The 22,425-nt window shown below is 44.5% G+C and overlaps 1 protein-coding gene across 3 annotated transcripts in view; it reads left to right on the top strand.

Moving 5' to 3' along the window:
- Positions 1 to 17,308, top strand: part of Stac (SH3 and cysteine rich domain) — a 123,460-nt gene extending 106,152 nt beyond the window's left edge. For 2 of the 3 annotated variants that reach the window (XM_021172830.1, XM_021172828.1), the window contains 3 exons: positions 8,976 to 9,027; positions 9,127 to 9,264; positions 16,016 to 17,308. In XM_021172830.1, the coding sequence (XP_021028489.1) occupies positions 8,976 to 9,027; positions 9,127 to 9,264; positions 16,016 to 16,114 (289 nt within the window). In that variant the 3' untranslated portion in view covers positions 16,115 to 17,308. The remainder of the gene's footprint in view (positions 1 to 8,975; positions 9,028 to 9,126; positions 9,265 to 16,015) is intronic. The other variant, XM_021172829.2, reaches the window with a different exon arrangement.
- The last annotated feature ends 5,117 nt before the right edge of the window (positions 17,309 to 22,425 follow it).

The raw sequence follows: 22,425 nt of genomic DNA, 5'->3' as shown, positions 1-22,425 counted from the left end.
AAACAGTCTTGGGACTTCAAGGAAGGTTCTACAGGAGTCAGCATCAGCATCCAACTTGCAGAAGTCTGCCTGTGAGATGGGGGGCTAAAGGTTAAAGAGGTAAAATCTTAATCTCTAGATTTAGAGAAATTGAGTAAGAAGCACGAAGTTGGGGGCAAATGCCAACCCCAGAGAAAAATCTTGAAAATTCAGGGCAGAGGCACATGAAGCCAGCTGTGGGTTCTTGCTTGTGATTCTTTGTCTTCTGGGAAACTGGATAGGAAAATCAGCATTAAGAATATGAGTAGAAAGTAGAGGCTGGGGCCAGAGAGGCTGACCATGCCAGCCTGGCTCCCACTTGTACTTTGCACCCTATGTTGATGTTGGTCAGTGGTGTCCTCTCTGAAGACCCTGTGAATTTAAGAAGTTAAGCTTTCATTTTTTTTTAAAGTGTGTGTGTGGATACATGTATGTGAAAATCATGTGTGTGCACAAGTGTGAGTGTGTGTGTGTACATATGCACATATGTTCATGTGCATGTGGAGGGCAGATAATAGCTTTGGGTATCATTTCTCAGGAATTGCCTGCCTTTGTGTTTATTTTTATTTCTTGAAATAAGCTCTTGCCTGAAACTCACCAAATAGACTAGGCTGGCAAGCCCTAAGTATCTGCATGTCTCTGCTATGCCAGCCCTGGGATTATGGGCACGCACCGCCATACTCAGCTGAACAGCTTTGTTTTTCTTGCTTTTGTTTGTTTTTATTTTTGTTTAATGTGATCTCTGGGAACAAGCTAAGTTCCTCACCAACCAAGATCTCTCCCCAGCCTTAGTTTTATTTTTCATTGACACATCATTGCATGCATTTGTAAGCTACTACACACTAGTTTAATAAATGCTTATAGTGTATGTTGATTGAATTGGGCTAATTGTCACACCTGTCACCTTAAAGATTTATCATTTCTGTGTTGGGAACATTGGGAATGATCTTTAATGACTATTTTTAGACATACAAGTATCATCATGTAACTGTCACTGACTATGGTCACCCTACCATGCTGCAGAACTCTCCTTCCTGTCCCTGCACACCTGTACCCATCATCTATGCATCCTCCACTTGTTTTTGGAAAATGAGCTTAGACAATGTAGTTGTGTATCCCAACTTCATCATGCACAGTACACTCTGAGAAGTCTATCGGGACTAGGTTTGACCCTGGAGCCCAGGAAGCCTGTGGTCTGCCGACTAAGCCCATGAAGCCTTGCTCCTGGTACAGAATTTTACAGGTCAAGCTGTGACTCTCATCTAGCTAAATGATTCTCTGACCCATTAATAAATGGGAGAACTGGTAAGACGACGTCACACATGCTTCTGAGGGAACCCAGTCCATCACGTGTAGAGACAGTGAGGACTGCTGATGGGAACTGACAGATCAAGGCACAGAATTCATGAGGTATTCTTGGCTAGATTCTGCTAGGCACAACCCTCTTTAATTTCTATGGACAGTGATAATTGCATTGTTATAAATTTTCTGCAGCTTTTATGAAAAAAAAATAAGAAAGCCATTGAAAGGAAGACATAACCTGATTATTCTGTCCATTCCTAAGTCTTCCACAACCTCCCCCCCCCCCGCCTCATCCCTAGTGTTCTCTAGAAAAGCTGTAAGGTTGCCCAAGACAACATCATTTTAGAGGAGAAAACTGGTTGGGACAGTAAAGCCATTGACTATAATCCATAAAATTCCTGTGGAGAATGTTATTAAAGTTGAGATTCCTGGGTACACCATAGACCTATACCCTGAATCAAATCCTGCCTGGAATTCTGTGTTGTTAGATATTCACTTGGATTCTGATTGTCTTCTAGATTTGAAAGCAGTTGTGACTGTCATTAGCCAATGACAGACTCAAAACCAAAATACAGGGCTACAGAGACAGTCCAGGCTGTGACACACTTGCTTCATAAGCATGACGACATGAGGTCAGTGCCCAAAACCTGTGTAAAATCAAAAACAGGGCATGTAGCATGCAGTTTGTAATGCCGGCACTGAGAAGGTAGAGATAGTGACTCAGTGACCTCCACGTCACTCCAGTGAGAGATGCTACTTCAAAAACCAAAGGTAGACAGTTCCTGAGGAACAACATTCCATGTGACCCTCTGACTTACACACACACACACACACACACACACACACACACACACACACAGAGAGAGAGAGAGAGAGAGAGAGAGAGAACTCCAGTTTCCTGATTCCGTTTTAACCTGTGGAGAGAGCTGCGTTCACCTTTGACCCACCCTGAAGTTCACCTTGCCCATTGTATACAACCCTCCGTAAAATAAGAAAGGAGGAATGCTCGAGACAAATGAGACAGGAGAAGACTCCCCTGGTGTCTCATTTCCATTCTCTAAGTACATTACTGCTTGGCAAATGCATCAACTTAATTAAAACTAAATGTAATTCTAATGCACCAATTTGATTTAAAAATAATCTTCACAGTCGCCAGGACATCAAAATCCAATTAAGGCTATTTGAGGAAAGTCTCTGGTGCATATTATTTTGTGATGCTGCACTATGTCAAGAAGCCCAGACCTTCCCGAATGTCACTAATGTGTTTAGCTGCCTCCCTCGCACTCAAACGCCTCTCTCAATTAGGTTCTAGAGAGCGTGATCCACGACAGTTCAGGAACATCTCCCCAATTCCTTCCAAATGGCTCTTTAGCTGAATGTTCCGGCTGGAATATGGACCTGGGAGAAAATGCAAACAGCCTCAAGGCTCTCGGGTTTAAGATGGAAATCAAACTGCAGAGTCAAGGAGTTCCTGATGTGCCAGGGCTGTAAACAATTCTGGACCAGATTAACACAAACTGAGAAATTAGTCTGATGAAAAAAAACTCAACAGTAAATCTCAGATGAGCAGAGTAATTTGGCTAGTTCCCTTTGCTTCTCCCATTGGCTGGCTCTTTCAAGGACATCTGTGATGTTCATAGACTCAATGTAGACTTCTCTTCAGCTAATGAATAGGCTAGGGTATGGAATATTAAAACTGTCCGAAATGCCTGCAGAGTGATATGGGCAACTCTCTTGCATTTTGATAAGCCATGAATAGCGTTAAAGGCACTCGATATCCTGCAGCTAGCCATGGAGCCAAAGCCCGACGTAAGTAGTCTAGTCTCTCTGTCCCTGCTGACATGTGCACAGACATGGCTGGTGGTGCCCATTTCATGCAGTGGGCATTGTTCCTCCTACAGAACATCTGCTGTTTTCAGCCCTACAAAAATACTACTATAATGAGGCACATAGAGTCAACTGCCAAGCCTAGCTCTGATATTACTTTGTGGTCAGAAGGATAAAGGGAAAGGAGACTGGGTCTACACAAAGGCAGAAGCCTTCCTGAGTTATGAATTATCCCAAAGACTAGAGTCTGGGGCTACCCAAGGAAGCAAACATCTAATTACCAATTGTCCCTGACCAAAACTAATGAGGGCAGTGTAGCAGTACACAGTGGTAGGCCTCTGTAATCCCAGATTACAAGAGATTGCAAGTTCAAGGCCAGCCTAGGAATCATAGAAAGACCCATGTCTTTATGCGGTGGGCATGGGAGACAGAGAGAGAGCATACCACACCCACTAGATCTTGTCTCTAAGTAAAAAATGACAGGCCTGGGAGCAAATTAGCAATTTCGTAGAACCAAAGACTTCCATGTGTTTTAACTCAATCCACAGAATAACTTTTCAAAATAACTATATTCCATAATCTATTTATTATTGTGTGTGACATAAACTTACAGCATATCATTGTGACAGCTCAGGATCAGAGCTCTAAGTGCTGGGATTTTCATCTGGATCTAACTCCACACTTGATCTGTTCCACGCGGGACTTGTTCCTCATTCACAGAAGCTCACTGTCGGTTTCCTGTTTATAGACTTCTGCTTTTGAGATTACCAGCATCCTGAGGGCAGTAATAATCGCTTCGTAGCAATGGTGGCCATCACATTGTGAACTTGCCTAAATGTTTTATATAAGTATCAATGCCAACTTAGTGTTTAAAGGTAAAAACCATAAAAGCCAGTGCCCTTCCCCTGTGCCTTCAATGGTCCACCCTTTCATGTGGGATACTAAGGTCTGAGGAGGTTTCTCTAAACCCCAATCTCTTCTTATTCCACTTGTAGAAAATAATGTATTTCTCTGGAAGGAAAATGGAGATGCCATCAGAGGCTGCTGTGTTAGCCTCAGTGGAGTTAAAGAAACTGAGGCCTTGAGAAATCTTGCCATGTCCGTGCTTTTAGTGCATAGTCAAGACCTGAATGTCATAGGCTCTCAGAAAATATGAGCTCAGCATCCTAGAATCTTCTTTGGCTATTCAGGCAGAGGTCAAGACATGAAGATCATTTTTCTGACTTCCAAATACAAGACAAAGATAGCCCAGTCCTCCTGTTCTCCCAACAATGGATACCCATTCTCAGAAGAAGCGCCTTCATTAGGGAATGAGAGTGTCTTCACTTCTAAGAACCTTTATCCACCCGGGGCACAGGAGAAATTGGTTGTGGGGCCTAAGACCAGACTCGCCCTAGGAACTCTCATCCATGAAACATGAAGCCGTCTTCAATAACAGTTTCCAGAAGATTCCACATAGTCAGCTTGTACCATCCCTAGCTCTGTACACAACACACTTTTGCCCACAGGGGTCATCCTCAGATAAACAAGCATTGGGCTTGCATTCTCTTCAGACTGATGGGCAAAAGTTCTCTGAGTAGAGTTGGTTGGTAAGGTGTTTTGGTTCTTTCATGGTGTAATGCAGCACACTGAGAACACTGTGTCCAAGGTGAGAAGGTTTGAGAAGACAATGGACGACTGTGAACCAAGGGTTATAGAGCAAGGATCTCAGGGTTTGTACTCAGGTCAACAGCAAGCACATGCGTCCCAAGGCAAGGATTTCCTGGGCTCCCTGAAACTGGCCAGGCTTTAGAGCTTAGGTCGCACCCATCCTTTGCTGGTTCTTGACCCTGGGGTGAGTGATCAGAGTTGTGGGGAAGGAAGAAGCTGGAGTGTGGAGTTAATCTGGTGCTTAATACAGAGAACTGAGCAAACTCTAGCTGGAGCCCCAAATCTGGGCCAACACATTTTTTTAATTAAAAACCAAGCACAACAACAACAACAACAACAACAAAAAGCTATAGCACAGGCAGCTTAGGCCACCTGTCACTGAGAATCCAGAGTCAGAGATTAAAGCTTTAAATCATGCTTTACCCAGAGAACAGGTAACCTGAAAAGACATTGGATGGAAATCCTAGATAGCTGTCTTCCACTCCGTCTCAGCCAGACACAAGGGAGTGGACTCAGAGTCTGTCCTCCCTCCAAAGCTTAATCTCACCCCTCCAACCAGGTGCTCAACCTTGTCTGTGACACTGAAGATGTGGGTGTTTTTCTCCTTCTCCTCTCTCCACATAGTGGGAGTTAATGCACCAAGGTGGCTGAGCCCCACATCCTTCCAGGTGGCCTTTTAGCATCTCAAAGCTTAACTCAGAAAGACTAAGCACTGGTGTGTGGGCTGGGCCGCTTAAACAGTGAATATGCAGATTCCCTTAACTTGAAGTGTAGGGGAGCTCTGAGAGTTTGGATTCTAAACGTGTCCCTATCTGTCCCTGTCACTACAGGGCCCCTAACATTGCATGTCCATCCAGGCTGAGCTCCGGGATTCCAGTATGGGAAAAAGTTGGAGTTCAGGTTCCAAGGAAAAGGATGCTCTCATTGTGCGGCAGTGTCAGGCAGGACAGAGTGATCCGACCACCTTTGGGGTCACATGGAGAAAGTTGCTGTCTTGGTTTTGAGTGCAAGAGACACTTATCATTAGCTGTTTCTTCCAGAAGGGTGGGCAGTTTGACTGGCCTCTGTAGGAATCCACGCCTCTACACCTTATTTATTTCTGTCATCGTCTTCAATGTGTGGTCGTTTATATTGTTATTAAATGGTTTGTTCTTTGTTTTCTTATTTATAACTCATCTTTTGCATCAGAATAGAAGTTCTAAGCAAGGATTTTATTTTGCAATGTGCACCTGGTGTCTAGTAAAATAGCTCTTTCAGAATCTACCTTCTGTGGATATTTGTTTAATGCAGAATTGAATTTAAAAAAAAGCAAAGAATAAACTGAACAATGTAGCTCTTGTCACCAAGCACTTTTCTGGTCCTGGTCAAGATCTTTTGCTGGAAAAGCTAGACTCCTCCCCACGCTGTCAGGGTGTTGTTACACCTGGTATTTTACATTAAATTATTGCTGATATTTTGGTGTGTGCCCTATTGTAGTTTAGTTAGCACAGGGTAGGCACTCTAGGATGGCCCACTCCTGAGCACCGTAAAGAGTGGGTCTCTAGCTAGTCTCTGACTCCACGATTGGAGGTGAGCATCCTCCTCCATTTTTGTTAGGAGAGGCACCTCCATTCCCCTGCTTGCATCTCCTATCAAACCATCAGCAGAGGCTTTGCATTTGATGCTGGTGTGCAGTTTCTTAGGTTACGGGGTTAAATAAAATCTGCTGGAGCTTAGCAGATTTCTCTACAATGACTTTCATCCGTGATGCTTAATTAAATCCCTCACCTGGGAAAAAGCGATTTTCTTCAGCCACCTCTCTTTCAGTGGCATCAGCAGGCAGCTGCGACTGTTGAGATGGCAAAAAACGTCACCCGCGTTTACTGCTGCGGGGCTGCTGTGACAGAGTGGGTAGAGAGTGTGACTTTTGCCCTACATTCTTAATCTTTCAGTGATCCATCCCCTTCACATGAGATTCTAAATCCTGAAGTATTCACACAAAATTATAGAAATTTAATGCATTTTGTGAAAGAAAACACAGCTGTTCCAACAGAGGCAGAGGCCATAGGTCAACGGGCTTCAGAAGAAGAAAAGGGCTGGGGAGATGGCTCAGTGTCGAAGGCGCTTAAAGTGAAGGGTGAGGACCTGAGTTCAAATCCCCCGGAACCCATGTAAAACCCAGACATGGTAGAGCATGTCTGTCACCCCAGTACTCTTAGGGCAAGATGGGAGGTGGAAATAAGAGGATATCTATGGGGATTCCTGGAGGCCAGCAAGCCTTGGATATGCAGTACACCAGTATACAACAAAACAGCCTGCATCCCATAAGGTGGAAGGGAGGACCGATACGCAAGATTCCCCTCTGATTCCCATATACTCAATGTGGTACCCACACATGCACACATACATCATGCACTAACACATCAGACACAAAAAAATAAAAGAGGATAAGGAAGAGGAGGAGGGAAACGAGGAAGAAGAGGTTTCAGGGAAAGGAGGAAGTGAGAACTCCACCAGCATACAGACTCCCTACCCATTGCTTTGCCATAGCCCCTTGGGGCTCCATGAGAGCCCTTCACACACCTGAGCCTTCCAGAGGTAGCGATCCATGACTGGACTCTTCCTTCTGAGCTTCCCTTGAATAAACCTGACAGGTTCCACTGATCACTGTCTCCATAGTTTTCTGTGGAACGGCAGGGAGCATGGCGTGGTGCCTACATGGGAAGCCTGGACCAAAATAACTGAGATTTGGCAGTGACCGCAGAAGAGGTTGAGGCAGGGGAGCAAAGTGAACACAGGAATCTGCTCTGCTCTGCTCTGTCCAGCTCCCAAGGATCTCAAAAATGAGGGGTTTTAAAGAGTGGTTCCAGTACTGCACAAAATAAAACAGTGGAGGCCATAGACATAAGCAGTCAGTCAGAACAGAGATGGGTGATACCAACTGTCTAGCAACTTTGTAAGGCTAATAACAGAGGAATTCAAATGATGTGAATTCATCTAGTAAGAGAACAGCTAGACTTCATAAGAATGTTGGAAAGGGAACAAGAAAGGACAGGAATCTTGGGAGATTCCCAAATAACCAAAGGCCCAAAAATGACAGGCCATTGTGGCACAACCTGGGCATCCCCACATCAGGAGGCTGAAGCCAGCAGACCACAGCAAGTTCAAGATAAGCTTGGACTACAAAATAAGTTCCAGGCTAGCCTGGACAACAATGTGATAATAGGTCTTAATTTTTTTTAATTTGTACTCATAAAAAAAATAAATAAAAATAAACCCCTGGGTATAGGAGTCAATTCAAACACTAGGCAAAATCCACGACTCTGGGTTTGCAGTAACATTGACTGCTCTAAGTTCTTCCCTCCCTATGCGTGCTCTCCTTTCCTTAGCTTGAGATATTGCAGTACCTCTCACAAATGTGGGCCTTCTGTCTCTTGAGTCTGGAGTAGCCTTAGGAATTGCATTGGGCTCTAAAGAGGCAAACATGAAAAGGGAGCCTTCCCTCATCCTTATTTACTTATTGAGTTTGAGACCAGCCTGATCAACATACATGAAACCTTGCCTCACCAATACTCTGCTTTTCTTCTCTTTTCTTCTTTTTGTAAATTTCACCTGCATTGGCATTTTGTCAGCATGTACGTCTGTGTGAGGGTGGCAGATCCTCTGGACCTGAAGCTACAGACAGTTGTAAGCTGCCATGTGGGTGTTGGGAATTGAATCTGTGTCCTCTGGTTGAGCAGCCAAGTGCTCTTAACCAGTGAGACATCTCCCCAGTCTTACCTGTGTGCTTTTTAATCCAATCAAGGTGATGATGAATCAACCATCCCAAATAAAGATAATAATAAAGAGAATGACTGGCTTTAGATATAAATACTAAACAATATAAAAGCAAAATATAGCCTGTATCTACATATCAAATGCATGAGGAAATTGGATAAGAAATACAGAAGATGGGAGGAAGATATACTTTGGGGCAAAATATACCCTGATACTTATTGAATACTAAGCCTGGCCATTTTTGCAATGTGAATATTTGCTTTCCATTTCCTTGGAAGGGAAGAGCCAGTGGAAACACGCTTCCTTTACTTCTATTTATTTTAGGATAATTTGCGTGAATGAAAAACTACCTCATGCTAAAGAGTGTTTTCTCTTCCTCATTTGACTTCTGCCCCCCTAACTCATGCATCCTTCATTTTTAGGCCAGGAGACATGATCACTCTCCTAGAAGACTCCAATGAAGACTGGTGGAAAGTAAGTGTTGCAGTCTTTAAAAAGAAATAAGAATCCTTTGGTGATGACAGTTACAATAAATGTTGCATTTGCCACTGAACGCCTCCTCTTCCATTTCAGGGAAAGATTCAGGACAGGGTTGGTTTCTTTCCAGCCAACTTTGTTCAGAGAGTAGAAGAGCATGAGAAGATTTATAGGTGTGTCCGAACCTTCATTGGCTGCAAGGACCAGGGGCAGATAACACTGAAAGAGAACCAGGTAAGTAAAGGTCACACATACACACACACACACACACACACACACACACACACCACAAGCAGGGACAAAAGAAGTGTGCCTCTTGGGAAACGATGATTATATGCCCAGGGTACAAGGGTAGTTAAAATCCAGCATGCAAAACTGAAGTGCCAGGAACCTTCTGCTTTTATTATTATAATAGAACACCATAACTAAAAGTAAGTTGGTGGGGAGCGTGTTTATTTTAGCTTAGAGTTTCAGACCATGGAAGTCCAGAATGGCTGGGAAGGCTCAGGCATGGCAACAGGCAATGAAAACCTCACAACAGGAAGAGGAAGCTGTCCAATCACATTTCATTCCAACAAGAGAGAACAGGAAGTGGGAATAAACGATAAAACCTCAAAGCCCGCCCCTAGTGACTCACTCTCTCCAGCAAGGCTCCACCTCCTAAAGGTTCTGGATCCTCTCCAAACAGTGCCACCTGCTGGGGACCAACCTTCCTCATTCAAACCACTACACTCACTCACCCAATGGTATCTGTCAGAGCACTTGCATCTGAGGACCACTAGTCACTGAAGTTAGCAGCTACTCCAGTGTTTACTCTGGGCTGGTCCCCACCAATATGTCATCATCTAAAGAGAAACATGGCATTGTGTGGTGCTGTGTTCCAGGGTTTGGTGTGTTGGCTCCAATCTCATGAAGCCCACTCAGATTTCCTTCTCAAGACCCACGTCTCTATGGGTCTCCTAAAGGACATACATCTCCACATAATAACATAAGACAGAGACAAAACACAGAGGAAAAATCAACTCAGGCAGAGACTCTGGACATTTCCCTGTACCTAATCCACACATTCCTGATACCTTCTGCTCTGTCAATTTTCCTGAGCCCTCTGCCTCTATAATGTGCTTAGCCACTTCCTTCTGGACTCCTTACCCAGCTCCTGCAATATAGATAGAAACAAACATGGCAGCACAGCTCAGTTCTTCCCTGCTCCTCTCTGAATGTCTCCCTCCAGCACAGAGAGGGTGTCCTTCTGTCCTACTTATTTCTTCTCACTGTGCATGCACCGTCTTCAGTGCTGGGCAAAACATGCTCGTATCTCCAAGACTGATCTGGATGTGTTAGAGGAGGATGCTGGGAGCCAGAAGTTAGAATTTTCCTTTCTTTCACAATGAAGTCTCACAGATGATTGCCAATATCCAGTTTGGGAAGTCAGAAGTTTGCCTCTTTCTGCATTCTTGGTAACAATATAGTAACTCCAGCATTTCTCAAGGCAATGGATATATCTAGTTGAGTATGTAATATGAGAAGCCTCAGTCTTCAAGAAATTAAATAATGAAATATGAATTCATAATGGAATACTTGTCTGTCCAACACAGTTGCTCCAAATGTACCTTAGATGGCATTATTTATTATTTTATTGTATGTGTGTGGAGATTGTGCCAGTGTAGATGTCTGGGAACTACATGCATGCCTGATGCTGTAGAGGCCAGGTGGGACGCTGAATCCTCTGTGATCTAGAGTTGGTAGTCAACATGTGGGTGCTGAGAATTGAACCTGAGTCCTCTGGAAGAGCAGCCAGTGCTGTTGTCATCTCTCCAGCCATCCTCTCCCATTTTGGGTGGATTACATTCAAAGACAGTTCTGAAGTCACACACACACACACAATCAGTCATTACTTTATAATTATAACTGATTTATTGCTCTAAAATAATGTTTTACTCAATTTGATCAACAATTTTCTTTTCTATATGTGGCTCCAAATGACTTTTTCAACTTGACAGATGTCTCCTCACTCTGGACATCTAGTTCACCCCTTGTAATTCCAGCACCCAGGAAACACAGGCATGAAAATTTCAAGTTCAAAGTCTGTATGTAGTGAGTTCAAAGCCAAGCTGAACTACATAGCAACCAAGAACTGTCTCAAAATAGCAAAGGCTTAGGATAGAACTCAGTGATAAAACACAAGGCTCAGAGCTTGCTTTCTAGTGTTTAAAAGAAAGAAGCCCCACACAAAAATAATGATTCATTTTTTTCCTTGTAGCTAGTCAATAGAATGTCAAAAAGAAAAAGAAAAAAAGAAAAGAAAGGAAAAGAAACATCTAAAGAAAAGTACAATGTGAAGAAATGGCTTTTACAAAAAAAAATTGTCTATTACTTTTAAAATCAAGCAAATAAAAATGATTGAAGGTAACATACCAATAAATCAGAACATAGTTTTCCATATATTTTAACAGCAGCAGCAGACGAAGCTGGTGAAATTGGTTTTCTATAAACGCTAGTATGCATCAGTACCCGAATTTTCATAGTTGCTTCAGACTTGTGTATAAACAGCCACAGAAATTACTGAGCCCAGTGCATGCTATAATTCCATGTTCTGCATGAGGTTCTATGTGGCTTGCTCCAGGGGCCCATGTAAGCGCCGGGCAAGAGTACAAGCATGAGCCTCTGCACCCAAGACAGCACCTCTTCCTGAACTCATTCTGTCTCTTCCAACCATTGGATGGTATGTCACCATACTTTAGCCACATCTCTAGCATGCACACCCGACACAGCCAACACACACCTCCCCCACCTTGACCGGGTGTGGTGATACAGACTCAAATGAGGGAAGAGAGGGAATAACAATGATATCATGTTTGGTTTTCAAGCAACAGGAAAACCTCTGAGCTGCACTGAGGTGGCACTCTGTGCTTGGGAGGTAAAGGCAGGATGATAGGGAGTTCTAAGTCAGCCTCGGCTACATGGGATCAAACAACAGCCTTAATTTAAGAATGTTATTGTAGGAGATTGGCATCTTTAACCCCAGCATTCAGGAAGCAAAGACAGGCTCTGTGGGTTCAAGACCAGACTGATCTACATAGTGAGTTTGAGGCCAGTCAAGGCTACATACTTAGCGAGACCCCCTAATTCCTCCCAAAAAAGAAAATGTTATTATTAAAAACAAGATTCAAATTTGACCTCTACTTTAATTTCCTACATTATTAGTTTATGTGACAACTTTCAAAACCTCTTAAGAAAACATAACAGAGCCTGGCGTGGGGGCACACACCTTTAATCCCAGCACTCGGGAGGCAGAGGCAGGTGGATTTCTGAGTTCGAGGCCAGCCTAGTCTACAAAGTGAGTTCCAGGACAGCCAGGGCTATACAGAGAAACCCTGTCTCGAAAAACCAAAAAAAAAAAAAAAAAAAAAGAAAGGAAAAGAAGTAGAAAGGTCACTGATGCCAAGGTCATATAGAAATAGATCTGTGTCATGTGTGGCTTGGATAGTCACCTCTAAATGTCATCAGAAGAGTCATTATACTAGTACCTCCCTGGTGCTGACCTGAGGGTTCAGCAGGACCACTTGTGTGGAGACAGCATGGTGCCTGAACAGCATGGGTGTTTAACAAAAGTCATCTCCCACCCTCATATCTCAGAGCAGGTCTCATTGAGGACTTCATCTGCAGTGCCAAATACCAGTGTAAGGCATCCCATGGGCACGAGATAATATTGAGGGTGATATGTATAACTCTGAAAATATAAAGAGACAAGTGGCCATTAACAGAGAGGTCAGAGAAAATTGATTCTGAAAATGAATGCCGTGGGTTTTTTTTATTACATCACATTTCTGTCTCTAAGGCTAATTTTTCATAATTATTATATTGTTTATCCACAGAGCTCTTGTTTCCAGATGGAATTGGGTTATCTATTATGAACACATAGGAGTCTGACTTGACAGGATGAATTTTCTTCATTTTTTTAAACTTGAAAAGAATCCTACTTAATCAGTTTTAAATTCCTTTAAAACATTCTTATAATGTCATCCACGGGTCTGTCATAGCTGTAGAAAGGTTTTTGTGGATTCCTTGTGTTCTTGCAGAAAAAGGATTATTTTTAGACTATAAAACAGATATTTATTATAGTGATATTTAGAAAATAGTATCTTAAAGATGGAAGAGAATAGCAACCACAGCAATTCAACCATCAAGTTATTAGCATTAAAAAACTTTGACATATTTCATGCCAAGTTTTCCTTTGAATTCAGAGTTTAATATCATATTTTATTTAGTCTATCTATTTCTGTTTAGTTTCCTCAAAATACAATTTTTAACCACTCCACATACAGCAGAGTGGCAAACAGTGAGGAAGTAGAATCCTCAGCTCCTCAGCCATCAGGAGCAACAACTTCAATGTGCGATGCGCTGGGCCTTGAACTGAATTCACTCCTGGAGAAATAGGAAAGAAAGAAGAGTCTTCTGGCCTCCTTAACCTTGACCTTGAAACTCTTTAAACAAACAAGCAAACAAAAATCTGTCACGTTCCCCTGCCATCAGCCCCAAGAACCACAATGCCATGGATCGTGGTCACTTGATGGCACTGAGTTAGGAAACTAATTGGACACAACCTCCAAGGTTCTCTTCTAGTGCACAATGAGGGTCTGCTGTGTGGTGGTTTGACCCCATGGGCAGGGATGGAAATCCCTTCACCTTTCTCGTCTAAGTTCTTCAGAATGTTGGCTGCCTCTCACTACAGCTCACCTAACAGATTCCTTTCTGACAATGGAAGCTGTGTTCTTCAGAGTGTTCCTCTTTGTAGAACAAGAGAAATTCTCCCCAAGGTCCCTTGGCAGATACTCTGCCTTGTTTCCTGGGCCTGACATGATTACTACAGACTGAGTCCACCCTGAAACCCTGAGTAAGGTAGTTTAAGTCCAGCCCAGCACAACTGGGTTTGAAACCCAAGGGAGAGTCGCAGATGCATGGCCTGAAATGATGGTGATAAGGGCTGGAGAGATGGTTCCGTGGCTAGGAGCACATTCTGTTCTTGCAGAAGACTTGAGTTCCATTCCAGCACCCACATCAGGCAGCGTACATAACATTCCATTCCTATAACTCCACATCTGGGGGATCTGATGCCTCTGGCATCCATGGGCACCTGTCACTTGTGTGCACAGAGACACACGAATACATCCAGTTGAAAGAAACTAATATGGGGTGGGAGAGATGCCTCCCTGGTTAAGAGCACTTGCTCTTACAGAGGACCTGGGTTTGATTCCTAATACCCACATGCCCATTTCTGATGGTCTTGAACTCCAGTTCCAGGGGATCTGACGCCCTCTTCTGACCTCTATGGGCCTCAGAAACACAATAGGTGCAACACAGGCAGAAAATACACATAAAATAAAAGTAAATCGTAATAAAAATAAAATAATAAATCTTGTTTAAAGATGAGAAGGAGGATTACTCCAACAAAGGGGTAAGGAATAAAGAGTTGACTTTAACTCCAAAGTAGGAACCTCCAGAAGGGTCTGTGCTCTGGAAAAGAGAGTTGCGAAGAAATTAAGTCCTAAAATAGCCTCACCCCGTTTTAAAGAAGGGTCAAGCTGAAAGTCAAGTCATAGCTGGGCTGGATTGCTGGCTGCAGGCATCATTTTATTTAGGGTCAAGGTGTCCCTCCTCAGAATGCTGTGCACTGTCTCCACCACAAAGGCTGGCACTGTGTGCTCAGGCTAGGTCTGCCCAACAGTAACTGTGCTGGCCCGGTCAGGAAGAAATTGTATACCGGTCCTTGAGAAGACTCCAGCTAGAAAGGGAAAGGGGTAGGGGGAGAACAGAAAGGAAGAAAAGAAAGAGGAAGTAGGAGGGGATTGAAAAGAATTAAGGAAGCACGGTTGCCAGTCAAGCTGATAACTTCAGTTGTCATTTATATATTTTTTTAACTAGGTATTTTCTTCATTTACATTTCCAATGCTATCCCAAAAGTCCCCCATACCCTCCCCCCCCACTCCCCTACCCACCCATTCCCACTTCTTGGCCCTGGCATTCCCCTGTACTGAGGCATATAAAGTTTGCAAGACCAATGGGCCTCTCTTCCCAATGATGGCCGACTAGGCCATCTTCTGCTACATATGCAGCTAGAGACACGAGCTCCAGGGGGGTACTGGTTAGTTCATATTGTTGTTCCTCACAGTCAGCTATTGGATGGATCACAGGGCCCCCAATGGAGGAGCTAGAGAAAGTACCCAAGGAGCTAAAGGAATCTTCAACCCTATAGGTGGAACAACAATATGAACTATTCAGTTGTCATCCTTTAGCTTCCGCCATCCCTTCATCCATGGGCATAGAGAGCATTGCGCCTGACTCTTGTGATTCACTTACACCCCTAGGAACCTCTTATCAGGCCTCATCCCCTCTGTGTCCTTCGCTGGCCTGTGAACAGTGAGTGGCAAGGGCACCAGACCAGATTTTCACCACCTCCTTTGAAGTCTCATACAGGCGCCTGCTCTGGAATATGAGAGATGCTTATGTTTATTTGCCTGGAGCTAATAACGAAACTGTCTCTTGGCTTTCTGGTGTTGTCCTCCGCATGCTATACTGGAAACTGGCATGCCCCGTGCCACTCCTGCGACATAATTTTGTCATTCTGCCCTTACACTGAGTCTTCAGGGAGTCACAGTATTTAGTGCCATTTTCTTAATCCTCGCTCATAAAGCTGGAACCCAGAAAATATTCTGCATCTGGGACTGTTTCCAAACCCAGGTTTGCATGTAATGTTTTATTGAGCGTTTCCTCACATTGCCGCTGCCGCCGCCCCTCCCCCCGCCCCCGCCCCCGCCCCCGCCCCCGCCCCGCGCCAATGCCCCCTCTCCCCACTTCCTACTCCCTGAGCTGTTTCCCCTTTCCCAGCTGAGTGGCACTGTGTTCTCAGGCAGCAGCAACTTCTGCTGCAGGTCCATACTTGCTCCTGCTGAACTGAATCGTTTCCTTTCTCCCCCCTGCCCCTCAGATCTGCGTGACCTCTGAGGAAGAACGGGACGGCTTCATCAGAGTCCTCAGTGGGAAGAAGAGAGGCCTCGTCCCACTGGATGTACTGGTAGACGTGTGACTGTAGCAGTCCCTCTCCGAGCAGGAGGCCAGCGCTGCTGATCTCTCTGTGTCCACCCAGAGGAGCAGCTGCACGGATGGGTGCCCAGAAAACAGGGATACTTGAAGAGCTGAGACTGTGCTAGCAATCTGGAAGCAGGCCCACTGCACAGCACATCAGGGCGTCCTGAGAGCAGCATCGCAGCGCTGAAGGCAGCCAGGGGCAGTAAGTGGGCTGTAGCTAAGGCTGCCCCAGGACTCAGCTCCCTTCCTGCCCACTTGGGCAAGGCTGGAGTCTGCTCCAGGTCATGGTGTGGTCCTAGTGAGAAGTTTGGAGCTGCCAAGTAGCCAAGTTTCTCTGATTCTGGATTACTGTTCCTAGGGCTGGCCAATCAGCCTCAGCATGATTCCTGCAGAGAATCAAGAAGGCCAACCTTCCGGCTCCCAACACCCCAGGGTTCACTCCAGCTCCTGCTCAGTTTGTGTCTCAGTTTGGCTGGCAGGATTGTTCTTTCTTTCTCTTCAGTAGCACATCCTAGGCAGGGCCGAACCAGCATGGTACCAAGTGCAAAGATCCGACTTACCTACAGATGGCGAACGAGGGCGTCCTTGCTATTTCAGTGGCTCCGAAGTGGCAGGGCAAGGTCCAAGGCACAGAATCCAGCAGCAGCAAGGAGAATCGGGAGTAGGGACAAGGAAGGAGCTCTTATGTATTGGGATCGGACAGCCCTTTCAGTTGGGGTGGGTTTTTTTTCCCAAAGCAGGTGAGGCTGGGAATGGGAAGTAGGGAAGAGTCTCCATTTTCATTCCATACCCTCTTTATCAGGAGCACCACTTCTTCCTGTGGAGGATGATCCAGGGACAGGGGAGCACCACTGAGAAAAACATCTTAGAATCAATGTAGCCAACTTAGAATCCATTCTTCTCTAGGGCAACATTTTCAGCTCCAGCAGGTGTGAAGTGGAAAGGACCCGGTCATGCCTCATCTCTGTGCAAACAGAGGAAGCTGGGGCTTAGCTCACACCACCTGGGGATATTGCTCTCTACCTGTACCGATGTTTACAAGAACATACCACACTGCGATGCCTTCCTCCCAAGCCCTGTCCCAGCATTCAGACCTGCTTCCTAGCAGTCACTGACATGTTTAAATGTGACTTTGGGATTATCGTTGCTTTGATTTATTTTGCCACTGAGCAATAAAATCATTAGAACCATCGAGGTTGGACTCGGCTCTACTTCGTTTTCTTTTATGATTTGTTTTGTTTATTCGAAAAAGGATCTCTTAGCCTAGGCTAGCCTCAAACTCGCTGCAGAGCTAAGGAAGACCTTGAACTTGGATTCTCCTGCCCCCACTTGCACAGGGTTGACATGACAGAAATGCACTCATCACACCCCTTGCATGCAGTGGTTTTATGCATGCTAGGCAGGAACTCTACCGACTGAACTACCTCCCCAGACCCCCAAGAGCCAGTATTTTGTTTTGTTTCCATTTGGAAGACTTACATGGCTACATCCGGTATATGTCAGCCTCATTCCCTAAACCAAAGAAACATTTTTCTCTTTAATATTTTTGTTACTGCTCAGAATGCGGTCAGGAGCTGAACAGTGGCAGCAACTGGTCTCACAGTCCAGATGCCTTACTCCCATTCTGTAGCCAGCATCCAGTTTTATCCTCATGCAACAAGCACTTGTAAAACCAGGGTCCCAGGCGCAAGACCTTTGGGAGCACAGGTGGATCCCATGACTGCCTTTTGTAAAACTAAACACCCAGGGCAGACATTTCTGCCTCCAATCAGTTTTCCATTTAATTAAGACGACCCCGGGACTGGATGGAATGTAAAACACATGCATCCTGTTCTTTTCTGGTTGGCCTCGTGTCCACCGCAGGCTTTTGGTACAAGGGTACCTCATTTGTGTTTTTAAAACCAGTCTGCCTTCTCTAGTAGAGTAGAAGGGTGACAATATGGTGTCCAGCCTCCCCAGTGGTCTCTCCATTGGTCTTTGCCTCCTGATAGTCTTGTCTTCGTGGAGCCTTTCCCCACACTGAATCAGAGTTGGTCTTATGTGGTTTATGCGGTCAGTGAAATATAACAAAAAAGACAGTGACTGACACATAAGGCCGGCTCACAAAACTCCCAGCTTCTCTGCCTTGACCTATCAGAGAATGCACTGTTAGGATCTTGGGACTGCAGGTGAGGAGGGCTTATGCCTGAGGCCACTAGACAGGACAGGCCTCTGGGCAGCAGCCATACACTTAAGCATCTGGAGCCCCAACTTCAGTGGTTGCCAGGGCAATAAGGAGCTATCCCTGCTGACCACGACTTGGGTCACAAATCTATGATCGATCTAAGTATATAAGGTATTTTTAAGTGTAGTGTCTTAACGTGCTATTCAGCAGCAGGTGAGCAGGACAGGAGACTTCTGCAGCTGCAACCCGAGAAGACAGGTATCCAGTTTGTACACTGAGACACACAAGCTTTGCTGTCTTGAGCTATCAGTGGGCTGCTAAGCCCCCATGCAGGTGTAAAGTATTCTCCAGAGATCTAGAGCCTTTTAAACAAAAGAGGAAAAGCAAGATGTTCTACACATGTTCTGCATAGATTGTCATGGATGACTCTCATATATATGTACATACATACATACATACATACATACATACATACATAGAGAGGGTAAGAGAAGGAAGAGAATTTTGGAAGCCATGGCTATTCCCAGCTTCTGTTGCTTGGCAAGAACAAGGAGGGCATGGCCTACCAGTCTTTTCTGGTAGTGGTGGTGGTGGTGGTTGGTTGGTTTTTTGAGACAGGGTTTCTCTGTGTAGCCCTGGCTGTCCTGGAACTCACTCTGTCAGGCTGGCCTCGAACTCAGAAATCTGCCTGCCTCTGCCTCCCAAGTGTTGGGATTAAAGGCATGTGCCACCATTGCCTGGTCTGGCCCTACCAGTCTTCACAGGTTCCTAGGAAGGCCCTGGCCTACTAGTATTGACTTGAGAGTTCAAGACCTGAGAAGCAGCTGGACTGAAGAGGAAGTGAGAACCTTCAGAGACCATCCTGTACAAGGAAGGGGAAGAGAGAACAAAGTATCACTGTGAAGGAGATACGATAAGCTTGGGACATGCTTCATAGTGTGGAGATACACTGTGAATCCTTACTATCTGTATCCTGTCCTGCAGAGGAAGGCATAGATAGAGCTAACGCTACACCAGGGCAACTGTGCCCTGCACTTCACTCTAGAACATGGGTCTGTGATGGCAAATTTAAGGTGAAGAACTGACTGGACATTCTGTAGGGATCGAGAAGGTGGAGAACAGAATTTCTCTCCCCCCCCCCCACCACTGCTAGCCAGACTTTGTTTTCACCCTTAATGTAGACAATGGGGCTGTGATGTCTGGTCCGCAAGATGACAAAGTTGATTCACATATCATTTTCCATTCCAACTATTTAACAAGCACACACATACAGAGAGAGAGAGACAGAGACAGACAGAGAACCCATTCTCTGATAATGAAGAACTCAACATCTGGATTCTATACTTAAAACAATAGATTGGATAAAACCTGGTAGGAGGAGCTTAGTGGAGTTAGTCTTCTGTACTATTAAAGCACAAAGCTTAAAATCAGTGAAAAAAAAATCATACACATAGCAAAAATCAAAACTCTTGAGGCACAAAAGCCGGTCTGGATGCTGTTCTCTAAGCAGAAGAGAGCTAGAGAGCAAACAGACCCACTGAAAGTAGAGCCTGGCCCAGGCAGAAGCAGCCGTGTGTTCCGGCACAAGCTTGCACATACTTAGTGTTGCCTTTAGACTCAGGATTTCTTGGGGCCTTGAATTTGTTTGGTAACTCTCAGACTACCTGGAGGTCCCTAACACCTGACTCTTCCTACAGGTCACTGAGGTAGGCGACACTAGAGTGGAAGAAAGCAGACAACTGTCTGCTCTGGACTGAGTGAAGACCTATGTGTTCCTGAGTAGAAGGCTCTGATAGCTTGAATGGGTGCTGAGCGCCTGGGAGTAGGTTGGTGCTTGTGTCAGAACACAAGGAAACTCAGTCATGCTCAGAAAGGATCCAGCTAAGTGAGCAGGTGGACTCCAAGGCTCACCACAAACAAAATCTCCTAAAAATAACTCGGACCGAAAATCCAAACTAATAAATGACATCGTACACCTTTCCCTGAGACTTTTCTTAGTCATCACCCTGCTGTGTGTTTTGTACACCTGGTGGGTTTGATCCTGGGAATGTGGTTTCTTCTTTGCTTCCCCCAAGGAGTTTTAAATAGCCTGCAGTCTTCCTGTAGGTAATGAAAACCTAACTGTGTCTTAAAGTGTCCATGAGACCATAGCCATTTATTTTAATAGATCTCTTTAAAATGAAGATGTGTACATAGCTTTTAATACGGTGTTATTAAGTTTAAATAGCCAGTGAGTCTCTCTGATGTCTTTGTGGAGGTCAGAACATCCAGAGCCTGGATGTGTGCAACAGCTACCTCCAAGAGAAAGGTGAGCCGACTTTAGAATTGTTCCAGTGGTGCCTGGCATGGTGACACATGCCTGTAATCCCCCATGAGGGTGGCCGACTCAGAAGGCTCAACAGGGCAACATAGATGAGTTCCAGGCCAGCTTGGGCTACAATGAGAGATCCTGTTGAGGGGGCAGGAGGCAGGAGGGGGAAGAAGGGGAGGAGGAGATGATAGGAGGGAGAGGGGGGTTAGAAGGAATGACAAATTCTTCTATGGACATCACTCACATTCTGGAGTCCACTGATTTCATCTTTTTCAGTGAGTGGACACATTTTTATCTTCTCCTACCAATCTACAGAAATTAACATTTTTCAATCATTTTTCTCAAAGTAAAATTGTCATCTAAGGTTCTTGGTCATTTCCTGGCTCCAGCTTTGACTATGTTAAATAGCTGCTCCTATTTTCACTTCTTTCTGAATGCTGTGATTTAAATTCTGATTTTTCTCTTTGATTTAAAAAGATGTGTGTGTGTGTGTGTGTGTGTGTGTGTGTGTGCACGCGTGTGCGTGCGCGCCACTGTATATAGTTGCTTGAAAGCAGTTCCTGGATGGCTTCTGCTTTGATTAATTTGTTTTTGTGTTCTTATATCTGATCAATGTTTATAAGTGTTCAGTGGATCTTGGGGAGATGGGTCTAGTTGCAATGTGTTGATTTGGCTACATACCTACTAAATAAATCCTTTAAAAATTCAGATTGCCTGTATTTTATTTTTTGCCTATGTGTCTGTCAAAGACTAAGAACAAAGATTAGGTAACAATGGGCATTAATAAAAAAATCCCTTATGGGGAGCACCAGTCCATAGCAAAGAGCAGCCTGGAGGAGGGAGCAGCATCAGCCCCTCCTATGCTCTTACAACCAATTGCTTTGGTCCTGTCCTAAGTAAACATTCTCTACAGGGAAGAGTTCAGATGCTGGCTATTGGAACCATGATCCCTGATGAAGCAGTGCTGGAGATGAGGCTTAATTGGCATCTGGTTTGGTTTAGTTTGGGGTGCTGGATATTGAATCCAAGGTCTGAGCATAATGGGCTCCACCATTGAGCTATGCATCTAGCCTGAAGCGGGGCTTCATAGGAAGTGTCTGGGTCCTGAGACCTCCACTTTCATGGAATTGTAGTTACTGTAGATAGTGTCCATCCTCTCGTGTGCTCAGTGCTGTCATGCCTCAGCATGAAACAGTCCAGCACAAAGGCCCTGACACATGGCTTGATACTGAGCCTCTGAGAGGAAATGCACTAAATATATTCTTGTCACAGTAACCCCATCTGTGACAGTCTATCACAGCAAAAACCAAAAAGCAAAAACATGAAGATACTATGTTGACGATGTGATTAATAAATATTCAGACAAATTATAATAAGAATTGCTTATTCCCACAGTGGAAAATGTCAGGTGGCTTGCACTGGCAGGCAAGAGCTTTGCTGGCTCTGCTAGGATGAGGGTCTGCATGATTTTAGATGACAAGAAACATGGCAGCTTTGCAAGTCCATGTTAATTTCCCAACATGTGAAGTTCTTCGGTCTCACTAGACTTCACATATAAGGGGGAGTGTGGCAAGTGCCTGCAACCACTCACGCATATAAACTAAGAAATAAATAACTTTAATATGTACTATATGTAACTATATATGTGTGTATGTATGTATATGTGTGTATCATACAAATTGAAACAAATGCAAAGTTCTTTCATAACCAATAGAACAAAGGTTTTTTAGAAATTGCAGCCATATGGTGAGGATGGACAGAGCGTTATCATATCCACAACAGAATTCCTGAAAGCCTTCCAGTTGTAGGATGGTCCTAAATTCAAAGCATCTTG

The sequence above is a fragment of the Mus caroli genome, chromosome 9, assembly GCF_900094665.2.
Source record: "Mus caroli chromosome 9, CAROLI_EIJ_v1.1, whole genome shotgun sequence".
Taxonomy (NCBI): Eukaryota; Metazoa; Chordata; class Mammalia; order Rodentia; family Muridae; genus Mus; species Mus caroli.
This window is presented reverse-complemented; position numbering and strand designations above follow the sequence as displayed.